Source organism: Bubalus kerabau, chromosome 6, assembly GCF_029407905.1.
Source record: "Bubalus kerabau isolate K-KA32 ecotype Philippines breed swamp buffalo chromosome 6, PCC_UOA_SB_1v2, whole genome shotgun sequence".
NCBI classification, from domain to species: Eukaryota; Metazoa; Chordata; class Mammalia; order Artiodactyla; family Bovidae; genus Bubalus; species Bubalus kerabau.
In genome coordinates, this window is record NC_073629.1 from 27077437 (window position 1) to 27093838 (window position 16402).

General features: G+C 42.4%; 1 protein-coding gene across 3 annotated transcripts in view; it reads right to left on the reverse strand.

The window, feature by feature from the left end:
* Positions 1-3090: 3090 nt before the first annotated feature.
* TTF2 (transcription termination factor 2) overlaps positions 3091-16402 on the reverse strand; it is a 50540-nt gene continuing 37228 nt past the window's right edge. For 2 of the 3 annotated variants that reach the window (XM_055584618.1, XM_055584617.1), the window contains 7 exons: positions 16154-16287; positions 13832-14002; positions 11467-11525; positions 10483-10633; positions 8780-8862; positions 7104-7178; positions 3091-3463 (listed from right to left, as the gene is read on the reverse strand). In XM_055584618.1, coding sequence (XP_055440593.1) covers positions 3319-3463; positions 7104-7178; positions 8780-8862; positions 10483-10633; positions 11467-11525; positions 13832-14002; positions 16154-16287 — 818 coding nt within the window. In that variant the 3' untranslated portion in view covers positions 3091-3318. Of the gene's footprint in view, positions 3464-7103; positions 7179-7981; positions 8142-8779; positions 8863-10482; positions 10634-11466; positions 11526-13831; positions 14003-16153; positions 16288-16402 lie in introns of all 3 variants that reach the window. The other variant, XR_008715641.1, reaches the window with a different exon arrangement.

Below are 16402 nucleotides of genomic sequence, written 5' to 3' on the forward strand. Positions count from 1 at the left end.
AATTTCCTTGAGACTTACATAAAACAAAGGAAGGGTAAATACAATCACAATAACCCCATCATTCATGCGTTAGGTGTTCAAACAGTTAATAATAAGCCTGCGGTTACATCCCAATAGATACAGAAAGGGTTTATGACCTGTCTGGAGGCAGGGGTGATTAGAGTATGTTTTCTCTTAGGCGATGAGTAACCTGGATGTGAGTAATCTTCAAGATTCCCCTGTCCAGAGGGGGTCTTATCCTTCTATTGTAGTTTCCATAGGCACTAAGCACAGAGTTCAGAGTCCGTTGGAGAGGTGGCCGAGCATGATCAGCATGAACAGGCCTAAGATGGGGTCCAGCTCTGTTTCCTCCTTCACAGGAACCTGGTGGGTTACTGTTCAGAGTCGGACATGACTCTGTGGGGTTACTCGGTGGGTTACTCTGTGGGGTCACAGAGTCGGACATGACTGAGCACACACACACACTCTCCTAAACAGTGCCCAGAAAGGACACCGATAGTGTTGATTTAATGTGCCTTCAACTGACATGACCCACCTGTCGTGTCAAATGGGTATGGTGTGTGTATGTTATGTTGTTAAAATCCCTGTGGAGCAGTGACTGTATGCCAATCCTCACACCTCACAGACGGAAAGAACTGAGGTGCCTGGGGAATCTGCAACTAGCTAAACACCAGACAGTCAGCAAATGTTCCTACCAGCCTGGGAGCCAGGGCTTCTCAGGTGACATTCCCTTTAACCTGGTGTGTGGAACATACAACCAAACTCTCAGAGGATAATCTTACATCTTCTATTTCCCGATTTTATCAGGGACCTCACTGTAGCCGCTGAAGTTCTAAAAACAATGCCCACGACAGTCACAGAAACCAAAGTGTGGAGAAGGGAATGATTTCTTCAAGGCTACACCCCCAGCTAAGGTGAACCCGGAAGTAAAGTCAGAACTCCTCCCCCAGGCCACCTATCTCTACCTTTGCAGCCTTTAGACTATGTCCTTAGAGAGCACCTTTGCTTAGAAAGGCCCCAGGGCCTCAGTCCACACTGTGACTGGCCTAACACAGGGCTTTGTCATGTAATCCTAACTCAAAAGAGGGCAACAATTCTAGCGAAGAAGAAATACAACTCTCTTCAGCAGAAATTTGCAGAGTAAGTGCTTTGAAAATGACTGCCAACAGGAAGAAGGGAATCTGAATAGTTCCCCAAAGGGAAATTCTCAAAGAGTTTGTATTAGTTAGGATACAAACTGCTATATAAACAATCCCCAAATCTCATAGCTAAAAAAAAAAATTATTTCTTGATTAGGTCATAGTCCGATGTGGGTGAGCTGGGATGAGAAGGGAGGCACTGGAAGCCTGTGTTCTGCTGTCATTCAGGAGCGGAGGCTTACCAGTCTACCGGAGGGTCCATGGCCAACAGCAGATTAAAAACCTCTGATCTAGTGGCTCCACGGTTCTCTAGGGCCCTGCAGCTGTCCATCAGTTCCTTTGTATTCAGCAGGCCAACAAGAAAAGAAACAGCACAAAGAACCATATGCAAAGTTTTAGAAGGGCAGATAAGAAATGACTTACACATCGCTTCTCTCCACAGTCCACTGACTTAGAACTGCGTAATACGACCCATGTAACCGCAGTGAAGAATAGGAAATGTAGTCTCTGGTAGTCGCGAGGAAAAGGGACATGGGGGTTAGCGGACACAAAACATTATCTCTGCTACACGTCAAACACATATTTAGTGGATTATGCCAATGATAATACAAATACTATATGATTCAGTAATCCTGAATATAACAATGAGACTAAGTGCTTCTATACCGCAAATGTGTAAAACTACAAATACTATAAAAATACAAATGTTAAACTACCTGACACAAATACTACATGATAACACAAAATGATATAATAACATAAATGATATGATATCAAATTCTAAATGATACAATAATACAAATACTACCCAACCACGTATTAGGTAGGAACCCACTTCTGCTCAGCCTATACAGAGATGGTTACTATAAAACTCTTAGAGGAAAACACAGGCAGAACACTCTTTTGACGTAAGCACCAGGATCTTTTTTGACCCACCTGCTAGAGTAATGAAAACAAAAACAAAAATCAACAATTGGGATCTAATTAAACTTAAAAGCTTTTGCACAGCAAAGGAAACCATAAACAAGATGAAGACAACCCCCAGAATGGGAGAAAAATACTTGCAAACAAAGCAATGGACCAAGGATTAATCTCCAATATACACAAACTGCTCATACAGCTCAACATCAAAAAAACAAACAAACAAAAAAAGACAAACAAACAACCCAATCAAAAACTGGGTGGAAGACCTAAATAGATATTTCTCCAAAGAAGATCTAGAGATGGCCAACAACACAAGAAAAGATGCTCAACATTGCTCATTATAAGAGAAATGCAATCGAAACTACAATGAGGTATCACCTCATACCTGTCAGAAAGAAAGGCCATCATTAAAAAATCTACAAACAATAAATGCTGGAGAGGGTGTGGAGAAAAGGGGGCCCTCTTGCACTGTTGGTGGGAATGTAAATTGAGACAGTCACTATGGAGAACAGTATGCGGGTACCTTAAAAAACTAAAAATAGAACTACTGTACGACCCAGCAATCCTACTTTCCAAATACCCAGAGAAAACCATAATTGAAAAAGATACATGCACACCAGTGTCCATTGCTTCCATGTCCTGGCTATTTACAATGCACAGCCGAGACACGGGAGCAACCTCAACGTCCATCAATAGAGGAATGGATAAAGAAGATGTGATGCATGTATACAATGGAGTATTATCCATAAAAAGGAACAAAACTGGAGTCATTTGGACCTAGAGACTGTCAAAGTAAAGTAAGTCAAAAAGAGAAAAACAAATATTGTATATTAATGCGTATATGTGGAATCTAGAAAAATGGTCTAGAAGAGATGGTTATAGGAACAGCCTTGTTGGTAGGAATTGAAGAGATGGGAGGGAGTCTGTGTTAGAAAAGGCAGTAACACCGGGTCCCCATCAGCTGAGAGGAAAAAGGCACAGAGGGCTTTTTAAGTGTTTCCTGAAGCTTAGGTACAACTCTCCCAGGGCTGTTTATCCAAAGTACTTTATTGGTTTTATTTAATACACTGATTGGTTAGCATGACTGGTTAACTAGCTGGATAACATGATAATTCATCCTCGCTTGGAGAAGGCCATCAGGCTTGAAGGTGAAACTGAAAGCCCAGGAGAGCTCAAAGGACCAGGGTTAAGTCGCTCCCCCCAGATCCTAGTGCAAACCAACAGTGGCACTATTCTGCGCCCGAGAAACAGGAAGTTAGATGCCAAAAAGGACTTTGAGGTCAGCCAAGGAGAGCTTGGTGACAAATTCTTCAGATCCTGATAGAATCTGTTTGGCTAAATCTTTCTTTTTTTCTTGGAGTTGCAAGATCTTCTCTTCTACTGTTTCCTCGCAAACAAATCTGAAAAACAGACAAGCAAAGAATCAAAACCCCAAAGTAGCATATCTTAAGAAATATTCAAACTCTACATATGCTTAGTTTTTAAAGGAGATTTCTTCCTCTGTTTTTCCTTAGGTTTGATTAATAACTCTATGTTTAGGAAACCTAAACAACTTAGACTAAATATATACATCCGTTTAAAGTGATCTGAACTCAGACTGGCTTTTTATTTCTTTTCAAAGCTGAGATAATTGAGAAACGCCAGAATCACGAGAGATATGTGCCTAGTCACTCACTCATGTCCGATTTTCCGACCCCATGAACTGCAGCCTGACGGGCTCCTCTGTCCTTGAGGATTCTCCAGGCAAGAATACTGGAGTGGGTTGCCATGCTCTCCTCAAGGGGATCTTGCCAACCCAGGGACCGAACCCAGGTCTCCCACATTGCAGGCGGATTCTTTACCAACTGAGACACTAGGGAATACGCTGACCCCAAAAAATAGAAATTGTAGAGATCCACCTTTCACACAAAAAGCTCAATCTTGGGAAGGTCAGAACGTCTAAAGCTATCAGGCTTCTGCTAGGAATATGTGTACTGGTTAAAGTACAGAGTGTCTTCTTTCATGGCTAATTCACACTGAAAACAGGTTTGACCAGTTGAGGAAATGCCACTGTTGTCCTTTCCTCACTCATTCAACAAGTACTGATGGACAGTCACTATACGCCACGCACCATGCTAGGTATAGGAACATAAGAGACGAACATGCTCATGCAGTCAGAGAACACAAGATGAAGACGTGAAAATAAACAGCAAGAATAATGACAGGCCCTGGGAACGGCTCTAATGGAAATATGTCCGCTGTACAAGACGAGTGAAAGGAAATCTGTCTGGGCTATTCAGGGACGACTCCATTGACGAGTTAATTCTTCATGTGACTTGTAGGAAGAGCAAGGGTTTGCCAGGTGGAACAGTGGGGAGGGCATCCCAGGGAATGGGAACATGTATAAAACCATGGGTAACATGTGCAGCAACATGGATGGATCTAGATATTATCGTACCAAACCAGAAAGAGACAAATACCATGTGATATCACTTATATGTGGAGCCTAGAATACGACAGAAATAAACACGTCTATGAAACAGAAACAGACTCACAGGTACAGAGCACAGGCTTGTGGCTGCCAAGGGGGGTGGGGGCGGAGGAAGGATGGCGAAACAGACTCACAGGTACAGAGAACAGGCTTTGGCTGCCAAGGAGGGTGGGGGCGGAGGAGGGACGGCTTGGGAGTTTGGGGTTAGCAGAGGCAAACTATTCTATGATGGATAAACAGCAAAGTCCTACTGTATGGCACAGGGAATTATATTCAGTGTCCTGTGATAAACCATAAGGGAAAATATAAAAAAGAATATATATAACTGCCACTTTTGCTATACAGCAGAAATTAACAAACACTGTAAATCAACCATACGTCAATAAAATTAAAAATCACAACAAAGAAAAAACAGAATGAATAGAGAAATTGTCCAACTCTTTGCGATGCCATGGACTATAGCCCACCAGGCTTCCCTGTCCATGGAACCCTCCAGGCAAGAATAATGGAGTGGGTTGCCATTCCCTTCTCCAAGAGATCTTCCTGACCCAAGGATCCAACTCAGGTCTCCTGCATCATAGGCAGACTCTTTACCATCTGAGCCTCAAAGGAAGCAGGAGTATGATTACATGTTTAAGCTATAAGGTAACCACTTATATTTAGAAAAAAAGAAACAAAACCTTTGCTGAGTTTTGGAACATGGTATGCTTGGGGAGGTCATTCAATCTGGCCAGGGCAAAAGTCAAACACTACACTGTACTACAACGACAGAAGCTCAGGAGACTGGTGGGGGCTGGGTCATGAGTGACCATTCCTGTGATGCTAAGAAACTGAAGAGCTGAAAGAAGGAAATGGCAGTGGATGGGAAGAAAGGGATGGTTGTAAGAAACATCTAGGAAATAAAATGAATGAACATGGTTTGTGAAAAGTAAGAAGATGGAGTCTGGTTTTGGCTCCATGATTAGATAAACAGTGGCACTATTCACAAAGATAAGGAATTCAGAAGAATCAACAGATACGGGCAAGTAGGGAGAAACAATCTCGGCATGTGATACTGTGAGTCCCTGGAGCATGTAACAGTACTTGCTACATGGGGACTCCCCACTTTTGTTGTCTGTTTAGTTGTGAAGTCGTATCTGACTCTTTGCAACCTCATGGACTACATTCTGCCAGGCTCCTCTGTCCATGGTATTTCCCAGGCAAGAATACTGGAGTGGGTTGCCATTACCTTCTTCAGGGGATCTTTCCAACCCAGGGATCGAACCCAGGTCTCCTGCATTGCAGGAGAGTTCTTTACCACTAAGCCACCTGGGAAGCCTCATAGGTATTCATTTTTTTGAGGTGAATGAGATAAATCCATGAGTAAATGAATAATGGGTGCGGATGTGGACACTTGGATTCATATATTTTGTGGGGATTTGGATATCTGGGCCTGAAGGTTAGGAGACCTTGGAACTGATGGTATAGGTTTTGGACTTGCTGGAGTAGATAGGATTATTGAGAGAGGTGCATACAAAGTAAGCTGAGAAGACAGCTAAAGACAGAACAACTGACACAACTGCTGTACTTGGCACATTCTGGAATTCACTGGTGCCCCTTAGCAAGAGCAGCTTCAGTGACGTGACAGGGGTGAAAGCCAGTTCATACAGGTTGAGGAATGAATGGGAAATAAGTAAAGACAGACAATGATTTCTAATTCTTCAAGAAACTTGGCCATGAAGATGAAGGAAAGCAGTCCATAACTGGGCTGGATTGCACTGTTAAGGCAGGTTCTATCATTGTTTTTAAAAAGAGGAGGGTCTCACGTAGAGGGACATTCTACAAAATAACTGCCCTCTGCATTTTAAAAATGTCACTGTCAGAAAACACAAAGAAAGACTGAAGTGTTGTTCCAGATTAAAGGGGACAAGAGAGTCAGGAGAACTGAATGCTATGCAGGACCCTTTGGTGGGAAGGACATCACTGGAACAAGTGGCAAAACTGAATAAGGTCCGTAAATCAGATGATAGTATTGTATCATGGTTAGCATCCTGGTTTTGATAACTTTATTGTGATTATGTAAGAGATGTCATTTTTAGAAGTGCCTATTTTAGTATTTAGAAGTAAAGGAACATCATGTCTGCAACTTACTGTCAAATGGTCCAGGAAAAAGCTTACACACACACACACACGTCACAGCAGTCAAGAATTTTTTGGTATTATTCTTACAATTGAGAACTCTGGGGTATTTTTGTAAGAATTCTTACATTCTTTTCTATGTCTGAAGTTATGTCAAAATAAAAGCGAAAGAAAGAGAGAGAAAGAGAGAGAGAGAGGAGGGTCCTTTCATGGGCAGCCTTGACTGAGATAAGGCTCATCATTGTACTTAAGTTTTCTTCTGCAGGGACCAGCTCCAAGGTTACCCCCAAATTGCTTGTGTTCCCCTCCTGACCATGAGTGCCAAGGAGGATGAGCCCCACAAAAACCATCAGTACAGTGACCACCAAATACTTGACATTCTGTTAAAACACTACCCAAGAAAGATTTTCACAGGAGCAGATCTTGGCCCCAGGAGACCTTTACATACTTACTTATGTATGACGACATCTTTTTGCTGCCCTACTCGGTAGATTCGGTCACAAGCTTGATCTTCAAGTGATGGATTCCTGTGAGAAGACAGGGTTTGAGCTCAGGGGAACTGACATCCTCGACAAGGGGCGGGCAAATCCCACAGGCCAAATCCAGCCTGCAGTCTGTCTCTGTATGGCTCTTGAGTTTGAAATAGTTGTTACATTTTTAAAGGTTTGTTAAAAAAAAAAAAAATCAAACCCAAAATCCACAAAAAAGAATATGTGACAGAGACCTATGTATCTGCAAAGCCTAAAATATTTATAGAAAAAGTTGGTAGATCTCTGTTCTAGTCTATGTGGGGCTTGGAGACTCCCAGATGTCTTCTTGCCCTCTCATGAGAAACTGGGCTCAGATTTGCCTCCAACAGGAACTCTTAGCACCACCATCAGCTGAAAACTATAGGTAACAGAGGCTAAAGTGATGTTCAAATCCAATCATTAACTAGCTGGATGACTCTGGGCAAGTCATCTAACCATAACCTAAAAGGCTTGGGAATGGGAGGGCTGGCAAATGATCATTAATGCCTTTATCTTTTTTAAGATTTTTTTTTTTAACTGTGGACCGCTTTTAAAGTCTATATTGAACTTACTACAATACTGTTTGCTTTATGTTTTGGTTTTTTAGCTGCAAGGCTTATGGGATCTTAGCTCCCCAACCAGGGATTGAACCCACACCCCCTGCGATGGAAGACAAAATCTTTTAACTACTGGACCATCAGGAAAGTCCCCTCTAATGCCTTTTTCAACTTTTAACTTTCTATGATTCAAATAAGGAGACTTAATTTGTTTCCTTCTTTCTAGATTCTCCTTTTCAATTCCAAACTAGTTTCTCATCTTACCTCTTTAAAAACTTGAATAACATTTCTCCAATTCAGAAGCCAGCATGATTCCAATTCTGCTTTCCTCATGTATGGGGGTGGGAGGGGTCCCAAGTAAGACCTAAACACATTCTCCAGGAAGATAACAACAGGTGGGCCTGTCTGTGCCCATCTGGGCTGCCTGGAGAACAAATGACAATCCCTGGCAACGGTGCCTGGTGCAGCAATCCCTAACTGGCATCATTGAAAAAGCAAAACTGGGACAGATTATGATACCTTCTCCTAGCAACACATGAATCATTTGCTTCGTATCTAGGAAGGATGCTGCTATGCTCCTGGTGTTGACACTATGAGCGATGAGTCCAAGACTACGTGTTAAGCATGTATCTAACATAATTAGAAAATTTCTTTGCCTTTTCCTTTAGGAGTAATGGTTCTCCTTCTTTGCCAATGCTGAGATATCCTTGGACGTCAACAAGTATGTCTGAAATACGGTGTTTTGAAGAGAGAAAACTCTTCGTTGAGTGAAGTAGCTCTTAGCCATGAGAAAAAGCCCTACTCCCAGTTTCCATGGAAACAGACATTAGGTTAACAATAAAGTGAACAAACTATTTTAAACAGTCATTTGAATCCTGCCTTGCTCAGGAATACAGGGCCATCAACTCAGCCTACACCATTTTGATCTGTATCTATACACACGTATGCACAGAGGCAGCTCCACAATACAAAAGGAACACACTCATTATGAGGTCAGGTTTTACTGCCCCTCTGGTCTCCCTGCGATGCAGGGACAACTCAAGAAAAATCCATAATTGTTACCAGTGCATGTCCAGAAGAAAAAGATGGTTTCCTCCAGTCAGGTTTAGACCGACACCTCCAGCCAAGAGAGAAATTAGCATAACCTTCAAAAGGAAGCACACCATTCACTTTACACAGATTCAGTCTCATAAAGCATCTCTCCTCCTGTCACAGGTTCAATACCAAGACCAATAGAAATAAGCAACATGTTCTTATCAAATTTCCTTCTGCAGTCATAAAGGCACTGTTTCGAAACTTTGAGATGCTATTTTCCCTGCCTCACCTTTGAGAAGATTCTCATTTAACCTTGTTTTGGTGAGTCAATCTCAAGACATTAATTGCGTGCCTGCCAAATATATGAATACTACCATTTAGAGGACTGGGGCTGGTCAGCTCAATACACTTTCCATCAACCAATGCTGTCTAATCCACCATCCCCACCACTGCCATGACTCTCCTGCCTATCACTCAACTGCTGTTTGGTCGCTCAGTCATGTCTGACTCTTTGTGACCCACAAAGAGGACTCTAGCCCACCAGGCTCCTCTGTCCATGGGATTTCCCAGGCAAGAATACTGGAGTGGGTAGCCATTCCCTTCTCCAACGAATCTTGCCAACCCAGGGATCAACCCCAAGTCTCCCCCTTGGCAGGCAGATTCTTTACCACTGAGCCACGAGGGAAGCCCTAAATTCCCATCATCCATAATTAGATGTCTTTGAGAGGAGAGTGAAAAAACTGGCTTAAAACTCAACATTCAGAAAACTAAGATTGTGGTATCACGTCCCATCACTTTATGGCAAATAGATGGAAACAGTGAGAGACTTTATTTTTGGGGGCTCCAAAATCACTGCAGATGGTGACTGCAAGCCATGAAATTAAAAGATGCTTACTCCCTGGAAGAAAAGCTATGACCAACCTAGACAGCATATCAAAAAGCAGACATTACTTTGCCAACAAAGGTCCGTTTACTCAAAGCTATGGTTTTTCCAGTAGTCATGTATAGATATGAGAGTTGGACTATAAAGAAAACTGACCACTGAAGAATTGATCCTTTTGAACTGTGGTGTTGGAGAAGACTCTTGAGAGTCCCGTGGACTGCAAGGAGATCCAACCAGTCCATCCTAAAGGAAACCAGTCCTGAATATTCATTGGAAGGACTGATGCTGAAGCTGAAACTCCCATACTTTGGGCACCTGATGCGAAGAGCTGACTCACTGGAAAAGACCCCGATGCTGGGAATGATTGAAGGTGGGAGGAGAAGGGGATGACAGAGGACGAGATGGTTGGATGACATCACCGACTCAATGGACATGAGTTTGAATAAGCTCCAAGAGTTGGTGATGGACAGGGAAGACTGACATGCTGCAGTCCATGGGGTCACAAAGAGTCAGTCATGACTGAGCGACTGAACTGAACTGACTGTTCTCCCACTTCCGTCCATCTTTCCTCACATCAAGATCCCACACATCCTTCCAGGCTTGCCTTTTCCACAAAAAGTTTCTTGATCCTAACCAGTTCTGTCCTTACTCTCTTTAACCTTCATATTTTATTCTCTTAGAGTATTTTCACACTTTGATATGTACCCCTGATAAATGTCAAAAGAATCAAAAATACCTGGAGGGATCAAAGCTATGAATATTTTTCAAATGAGCTATGTTAAAATTTTCTGTGTAATCGGGAACAATCTGCTCTTAATTACAGAACTCAGCTGTGATCAGCTTGTACCTGAGGGCCCCGGGGGCTGTTAAATGCCTCTACCAAGTCCATTCTCTGTTTAGGGTTGACAGAGCCATCGATGGTGGCATAAGTAAATCCACATCTCTTAAGATGCAAGGCTACAACCTTCAGCATGCTGGTCCACTGAGAGACAATGACACTGGAAGAAAGGAGAAAACAGAAAACCAACGCAGATGAAATAAACTCATCTGCAGGGCTTCAACACCTGCTATCCATACGATTCAGTTATCAAATGTGGAAGAAGGAAAGCCTTCTGATACCTAAGGGTACACACTTAGGTGACATAAGATTATAATGCTCCCAGGTATTTCTATATCTAGTCTGCAACTTATCTTGTGCGAAATGAAGCCAGAACAAAGTGGTGGTGAAACTCAAGTGACGGCCGCAGCCTCCGATTATCTGGGGGCCTAGTTCTCATCTACAGGTCTGTCCTCCTGCAGAAAAGGAGGACAGGCTCCTCCCCTTGCCAGTCAGAACCATAAGCCTCTAGGGTTTCTCTGTTCCCCCCATGCTGTGTTTTAATTAGAGTTTTACATGTTTAGATCAAATCTTTCTGATCTACAAATGCAGCGAGTAACACAGTAAAGTAAACAAACAATGACTGAACCTCCTGCATCCCCGCCCCTAGCTCAGGAACATGCCCAGCACTGTGGGGGCTCCCGGTCTGACCACACCCCTCTCCCTCCATCTCCCTCTGTTATTGTCTTGCTTTATTTAAGATGCTTCTTCTCTGCTCTTAAACACCTCTTCAGATGCTCAGCTTACTTAGATCCTCCAAGGACTGCCTTTGCAACCAGTGTCAGAAATATTTTAATTAGAAATCACAGGGAATTTGTGCCGTAACCTCAGTACTTTCTGCTGAGTGTGACTCAAGGTCCTTGATATAAAAAGCTAAGATTTATAACTATTCACAATATCCAATTTTCTTGCAAAATTACAAGCAACACTTGGATAATGAAATAACACACTTACCTCTTTTGGGACCCTGAATTTCTTCGGACTGCCTCCAATTCTGCCAACAGAGATGAAATCTGGGAAAAGGTTGAATTAACATAAGTAGGTTTAAGCAAATTTGCTTTTCTCCATTTTCTCTCCCGTGAATGAAAGAATCAGTCTTCCCCAGGGCCTCTCGGCTTTAAGTATTACTCCTCTCTGGTTCCCTCTCCTCTCTGCAGTCAGAGGACTATTTCCAAAATGCCAGTTTCTTATTTTCTTTCACTGACTGAAGACCCTCCAGTGGCCTCCCACAGAGAATAAAGCCCAAGCTCCTTACAATGACATCCCAGATTCTCACTTCCTCTCACATCTCCAGCCTTATCCCTCACTACACCCAAATGATGCTTGGGTGATACCAACATTCTCCCTCCACTGAGCCGTGCTTTATCTCATCTTTGTCCATTCCGTTCCCTCTGCTTAGAACAGCCTTAGGTGCCAGCTTAATGTCATTTCTTGGAGGTCCTCCCCAATCCAAGGTGCCCACTGACTATGTGCAACTATACACCTTTTCTTTCTATTATCATGGTCTTTTTTAAAAAGTATATACTAATTGCTTATTAGTTATCTCTTGCTTTCAAGGCTAGAGATGCTCCAAGGAGGCAGAGCTGGCATGTGTCTGGTTCATCTGCACCCTTAGCACCCAGCACACTGCGGGCCCACAGAAGATACCATCCTAATATTTGCAGAAGGAGAAAGTAAAACAGCCTGACCTGGTCCGAGGCCTGCTGCAGATGGTGTTGAAGAAAACCCTTCCAAATTGAGGAACATTTGCTCAAGCTTTGCGACAAGCTCCCTGGCTATTTATCCAAAACTGCTCAGGGCACATGCAAGTCAATGAAGGATCAGACAGTAAGAACACATGGGCAGGACTTCAAAGAGTGACTGAGTTCATTCTTCCTGACTGCTAAGGTGAATGACCTTTCTAAAGGTTCTAAGAGGCCTAGAGTTCATCTCCAGAGTGGTAGAGAAGGAAGAGCATTAGACTAGGAACCAGGAGATGAACAGCGTTCCTACTGTGCCATCACAGGGCTAGATCACTCTGAAACTCCTAGGGAAGAGTTCAGCTTCCTCATGGGTAAAAGGAGCTGAGCCAGAGCAATGGAGATGCGCTTAGCTCTTCCCCTCTATGCTGTCGTGACGTTAGTGGTAACTTGTAGAGGCCCCCATGTGAGCCTGCATTCCAATCTGAACAAACACTCCCATGACTGGGCAGGAAGACAGTCACAGGACTGTACCATTTTGAATCAGTAGGAATTAAAAAAGCATGTACATGAAGTGCCTGGGGTTCTGACAACTTGAGAAAGTTATCAGAAATCAGAAAGTTGACAACTTACAGAAAGTTCTTGAATTGCCACGTAAAAAACCTAGCCATAGGTATTTTGAAGAAAAAAAAATGCAGTGGGAGAGCAGGATTTATGGTCTGTGATCAGATCAGATCAGATCAGTCGCTCAGTCGTGTCTGACTCTTTGCGACCCCATGAATCGCAGCACGCCAGGCCTCCCTGTCCATCACCAACTCCCGGAGTTCACTCAGACTCACATCCATAGAGTCAGTGATGCCATCCAGCCATCTCGTCCTCTGTCGTCCCCTTCTCCTCCTACCCCCAATCCCTCCCAGCATCAGAGTCTTTTCCAATGAGTCAACTCTTCACATGAGGTGGCCAAAGTACTGGAGTTTCAGCTTTAGCATCATTCCTTCCGATGAACACCCAGGGCTGATCTTCTTTAGAATGGACTGGTTGGATCTCCTTGCAGTCCAAGGGACTCTCAAGAGTCTTCTCCAACACCACAGTTCAAAAGCATCTCAGTGTCCTATCTTTTTGCCTTTTCGTACTGTTCATGGGGTTCTCAAGGCAAGAATACTGAAGTGGTTTGCCATTTCCTTCTCCAGCTACCTTGGGAATAGAGTGACTAATGAGGACAGAAGGCTGGTAACAATCAAACCTGGCAGATTGAAGCCTCTCAACAAAGGAAAGCAATTGGCGCTCAGACATAAGACATTGTCTCAAGGCTCAGGTCTTTGTGGTTTTCCCAAAACAAACTGCTCACTTGCCCAGGCCCCGTCGCCATGTAAACATGACAGACTCTTTTCCCAGGAATCCACACCAGAAATCTGCCTTGATGTGAGAGGTGGGCCCAGGCCACTCTCTGAAAGCCCACTTCCGTTCTATTCGTGAAATGAAACCAGAATTCAGGACTAGAGGGAGAATTTGATCAGCTAACATCTGGTAGCTCCAGCTCTGCCATCAAATGGCTAGACCCACTTGGACAAATACAGCGCTCTCAGGGAAATATGTGAGGAGTTGAAGTCTTTCTACTAGAATAGAGGTAATCATACTACCTTGGTGCTCTCTCTCTTGTCATCAAAAAGCTCCGCCTTGAAGGATTTGCCATTAAGGGAAACGGAGGCAGACGGCTCTGAGTCGTGGAATTCGGACAAGGTCAAGGCACTGAGCTGCTCCTCCAGGGAGAGGGCCAGATCTTCACTCTTCAGCTCCGTCGGATCCAGGGCCTGACCAGAATCAGACAGGGGACACAGCAAATGGGCGGCTGAGGCAGCAAGCCATGGGACTTGCAAAGTGCTGACTGTTCAACACTGCACGTGGCAAAATGTTTTGTAATTTACCATCAGTACCCCCTTGAGTAAACCCAGATTAAAATGAAGTCTTACAAGTTTTTCTCACTAGATCAAAAATAAACCAAAGTGGAACTTTTTAGAAAATTGCCAGATTGACTACAAGATTATTCTATTTGCCCCAGCTAGAACAATAGAGTTAATTAAGCTATTGATAATCAAGACATAATTTACAGTACTACCAAAAAAAAAGACACATTACTTCAATGCCTCAAAAAAATAATATATTTCAATAAAAACTTTTTAAATAAAAAGAATTTTCAAGTACTAAGTAGTTTTTTTTTCTGTTCATAAAAATGATATATGCTTATTACAGAAAATCTAGAAAAGTTCAGAAGAGTATAAAGAAAAGAATCATTGATAACCAAGGAGAAAATAATATAAATTTTAACTGCCAAGGAGGAAAAAAAGTAACGCATTTCTCTTTTTTTCATTGAAGTATAGTTAATTTACAAAGTTCTATTAGTTTTGAGCATATAGCAAAGTGATTCAGTTTTATATACATATATATTCGTTTTCAGGTTCTTTTCCATTATAGGATATTATAAGATACTGAGTTTAGTTCCCTGTGCTATACAGTAGGTCCTACTACTGTTGCTACCTATTCAATATATAGTAGTATGTATATGTTAACCCCAAACTCCTAATTTATTCCTCCCCCTAGCCCTCTGCTATCCCCTTTGGTAACTATAAGTTTGTTCTCTACGTCTGTGAGACTGTTTCTGTTTTGTAAACAGTTCATCCATATCATCTTTCTGGATTGCAGTTGTCTTTCTCTTACTTAATATGAACTCTCTAGGTCCATCCATGTTGCTGCAAATGGCATTATTACATTCTTTTTTTCGACTAATATTTCATTGTATGTACGTCTGTATGTATGCATGCATATGTGTGCATATATATATGTATACATATCACATCTTTTTTATCCATTATTCTGTTGATGGACATTTAGGTTGCCTCTATACCTTGGCTACTGTAAATAGTGTTGCTATGAACACTGGGGTGCATGTACCTTTTTGAAATAGTTTTCTCTGGCATGTGCCCGGAGTATAATTGCTGGATGGTGTGGTAACTCTATTTTTAGCTTTTTAAGGAACCTCCGTGCTATTTTCCATAGTGGCCGCACTCATTTACATTCTCACCAACAGGGCAGAATGGTTTCTTTCTCTCCACACCGTCTCTAGCATTATTTGTAGACTTTTTAATGATAGCCATTCTGATGAGTGTAAGGTGGAAGCTCATTGTGGTTCTGATGTGCATTTCTCTAATAATTAGCAATACTGAGCATCTTTCAATGTATCTGTTGGTCATCTGTATGTCTTCTTTGAAGAAATGTCTATGTGAATCTTCCGCCCATTTTTTGACTGGATTGTTTGGCTTTTTGATATTACCTCTATTAGTTATTTGTGTATTTTGGAAATTAATCCCTAGTCAGTGGCATTGTTTGCAAATATTTTCTCCCAGTCCATAGGTTGTCTTTTCATTTTGTTTACAGTTTCTTTTGCTTTGCAAAACCTTTTAAGTTTAATTAGGTCCCATTTGTTTATTTTTGCTCTTATTTCCATTACTCTAGAGAACAAATCCAAAAACATATTGCTGCAATTTATGTCAGAGTGTTCTGCCTGTAACGTATCTTCTTAATTATGAATGTGTCTCTATCCATTATAGAGACAACTTTTCCAATTGTATAAATGCTTGAGTTTTCATAACTAAGCTTATTAGCTTTATGACACTCTAAAATTCCAAAGTATTCACAAACGGTTTCCTTTTTAATGAGGTACTATTTTCTATTCTAAGATAAAGCTATTTTAAAAAATAAAACAAAAAATAAAAACTGTTCTCAACATCACGGGAATTAGCTCAAGATCATTAACAATTAAAATACAGTAAAATAAGCGGTCTCCTCTTTGCTGCCCCACCAAAATACAAAATACCCTCAAATCCCACTTTCCTTGAGCCCAGCTACAGGAGGCGGAGGCGGCCTTCTCCGCAGCCCCCGGGGGCCCCGCACGGGCCTCTGCTTACCGACTTCAGCAGGGACAGGTGGCAGCAGCACTGGCGGAGCCTCAGCAGCTGCGACAGTATGTGCACGGCGCTGCATGTCGCCCGGCCGGCTGCCGTGGAGGGCCCGGGCCCGCTGGACGCAAACTCCTGGGCCACTTCCAAGAAGGAAAACGGACACAGGAAACAGTACAGTGTTTAAAACAGAAACATGGGGAAGAGCCCTGAACTAAATGAGGAGATTTGAAACCTTCTTTGATCTGAGGTTCAATA